The sequence below is a fragment of the Amphimedon queenslandica genome, unplaced genomic scaffold, assembly GCF_000090795.2.
Source record: "Amphimedon queenslandica unplaced genomic scaffold, v1.1 AMPQUscaffold_6118_Cont21920, whole genome shotgun sequence".
Taxonomy (NCBI): domain Eukaryota; kingdom Metazoa; phylum Porifera; class Demospongiae; order Haplosclerida; family Niphatidae; genus Amphimedon; species Amphimedon queenslandica.
In genome coordinates, this window is record NW_003553587.1 from 1 (window position 1) to 1,807 (window position 1,807).

The following is a 1,807-nucleotide window of genomic DNA, read 5'->3' on the forward strand; positions in this document are numbered from 1 at the left end:
TTGACGTTGCAGTGGGGATAGAGCATTAACATGTCAAGTTGTATAAACAAGTCTTTAGACTGTGCTACACAGTGCAGAGTGAAATCATTAATCAAGTGAAAAAAATTAAACAACAGAAAATAACAAACTATCATAATACTGAATTAATTAATAAAGTCTTAATAATAATAATAATAATAATAATAATAATAGTAATAATAAACAATAATAGTTTAAAATGTCAATCACCTAAAAACAGGGAAGGGGGCCATGCATATTTAAGAAAGGTGCGAAAAGGAGGGTGTCTCCCCAGGGGGAAATTGTGGGCAGGGGTTCTGGAGCTGATTGGGTACCAAAGGATAGTTCATCATTGACGAAGGACAATGAGACATTTTAGGAGAAGGCGTGACGTAGTCTCCTCCAACATGAGGCAACGCCCTTTTCTGTCCTGCAACAGGAGAGTATCCATTCCATACAACATTATTTGACTGATGAGGAGGAGGAGGAGGGTGATGGGGGATGGGGTACATCTGATTAGGGAACATCCCGTTGCCGTGGTGATGATATCCGGGAGGGGGAGGGGCAGGCTGATGAGAAGGAAAGTCGAACGTCGACATGTGATTGGGGAGCGGCTGTGAAGGAGCAGTGGAAGAGACCGGGGACGAGAGGAGGTTCCCAATCTGAGAGAGAGTAGACGAGGGCAAGTGTTGGAGTGGGCGTGGCTCTAGAGAATAGGGCGTGTCAGGAGAAGTGACGTAGCTATTGTAATGACTAGGACAATGGCCTCTTAAATAGCCTGGTCCTGGGGGGAAGTTAGAAGCAACAGAGTAAGGAGGAGGCGGCGAGACAAGATGATGATTGGAGTTTTGTTGGGGGACTCCTATAGAGTACGGGGAAGTTAGAGGGAGGGACGAGGGAGCAGGGGAGGGAAGAAAAGGGGACGTTACCCTCAGCTCTTTCGCCTTTTCCTGCTTTTCTACGAAATTCATAACTTTTGAAAACTCGTCCAATTCCTTCTTAAGTATTGTATCACTCCCGAAAGTAACGTGTCCCCTACTGGGCGGAGTCCTAGTTGTTCGTTTTGAAGTAACGGGCGGAGACTTTAGAGTGGGTGTCGTCCTTGGGGTCTCGTCCTCCGTCTCTTCTATCGGGATTAAAAGGGGTGTGGCACACATTTTCCCATTCATGATGTCGTATGGATTGAGGGAAAGATCGCCGTCTTCGGAGGCATCGTTTGAGCAGGAAGTGGGCGGGGCTTGTTGAAGGTTCTTTAAAAGTTCTTTTGAGTGACGTCTGATACGTCCTATCCTTGAACCTAAGTAAATATAACAACTTTTAAAAGTATTAAAAGTATTATTATTTTAAAAGTATTTGTAACCGTTATTATACATGTTAGTTAATAATAAAACATACTCAAAATTTCAGTATACATGCATGTACAATCTAGCATTGCAATTGAACAACATCTTTTAGATAATTTATTTTAAACTACAATCCACATATCACATCACCAAAATAACCATAATACATGCCGTACAAGATAATTTATTGGCGGGGAATTAATATTGGCGATTGGCGGTTTTATGAAGAAATTGCCAATATAAAATCCACCATTTTGTTTCAATCTGAGCATGCTCAATGGCACGTGGCACAAAATCGCCAATATAAAATTCGCCAATTTCTTTCCACAGGCAAATTCGCCAAATATTACTCCCACCAATAAATCACCTTGTACGCGTACATGTACATGTACACGTACCTCCGTCCTTTGGAGTACTGCTGCCGCTACATGTAGTGGGTGTGGCTTTCTTTAAAGAGCAATCAGAAT

At 42.4% G+C, this 1,807-nt stretch overlaps 1 protein-coding gene across 1 annotated transcript; it reads right to left on the reverse strand.

The window, feature by feature from the left end:
• Nucleotides 1–35: 35 nt before the first annotated feature.
• On the reverse strand, nt 36–1,801 carry LOC105316018 (extensin-like). Its single transcript, XM_011410806.2, has 2 exons — nt 1,739–1,801; nt 36–1,294 (listed from the first exon to the last, which is right to left on the reverse strand). Exon 2 carries the CDS (start codon nt 1,164–1,166, stop codon nt 258–260), a length of 909 nt encoding a protein of 302 aa, XP_011409108.2. The 5' UTR covers nt 1,167–1,294; nt 1,739–1,801; the 3' UTR covers nt 36–257.
• Between the last annotated feature and the right edge of the window lie 6 nt (nt 1,802–1,807).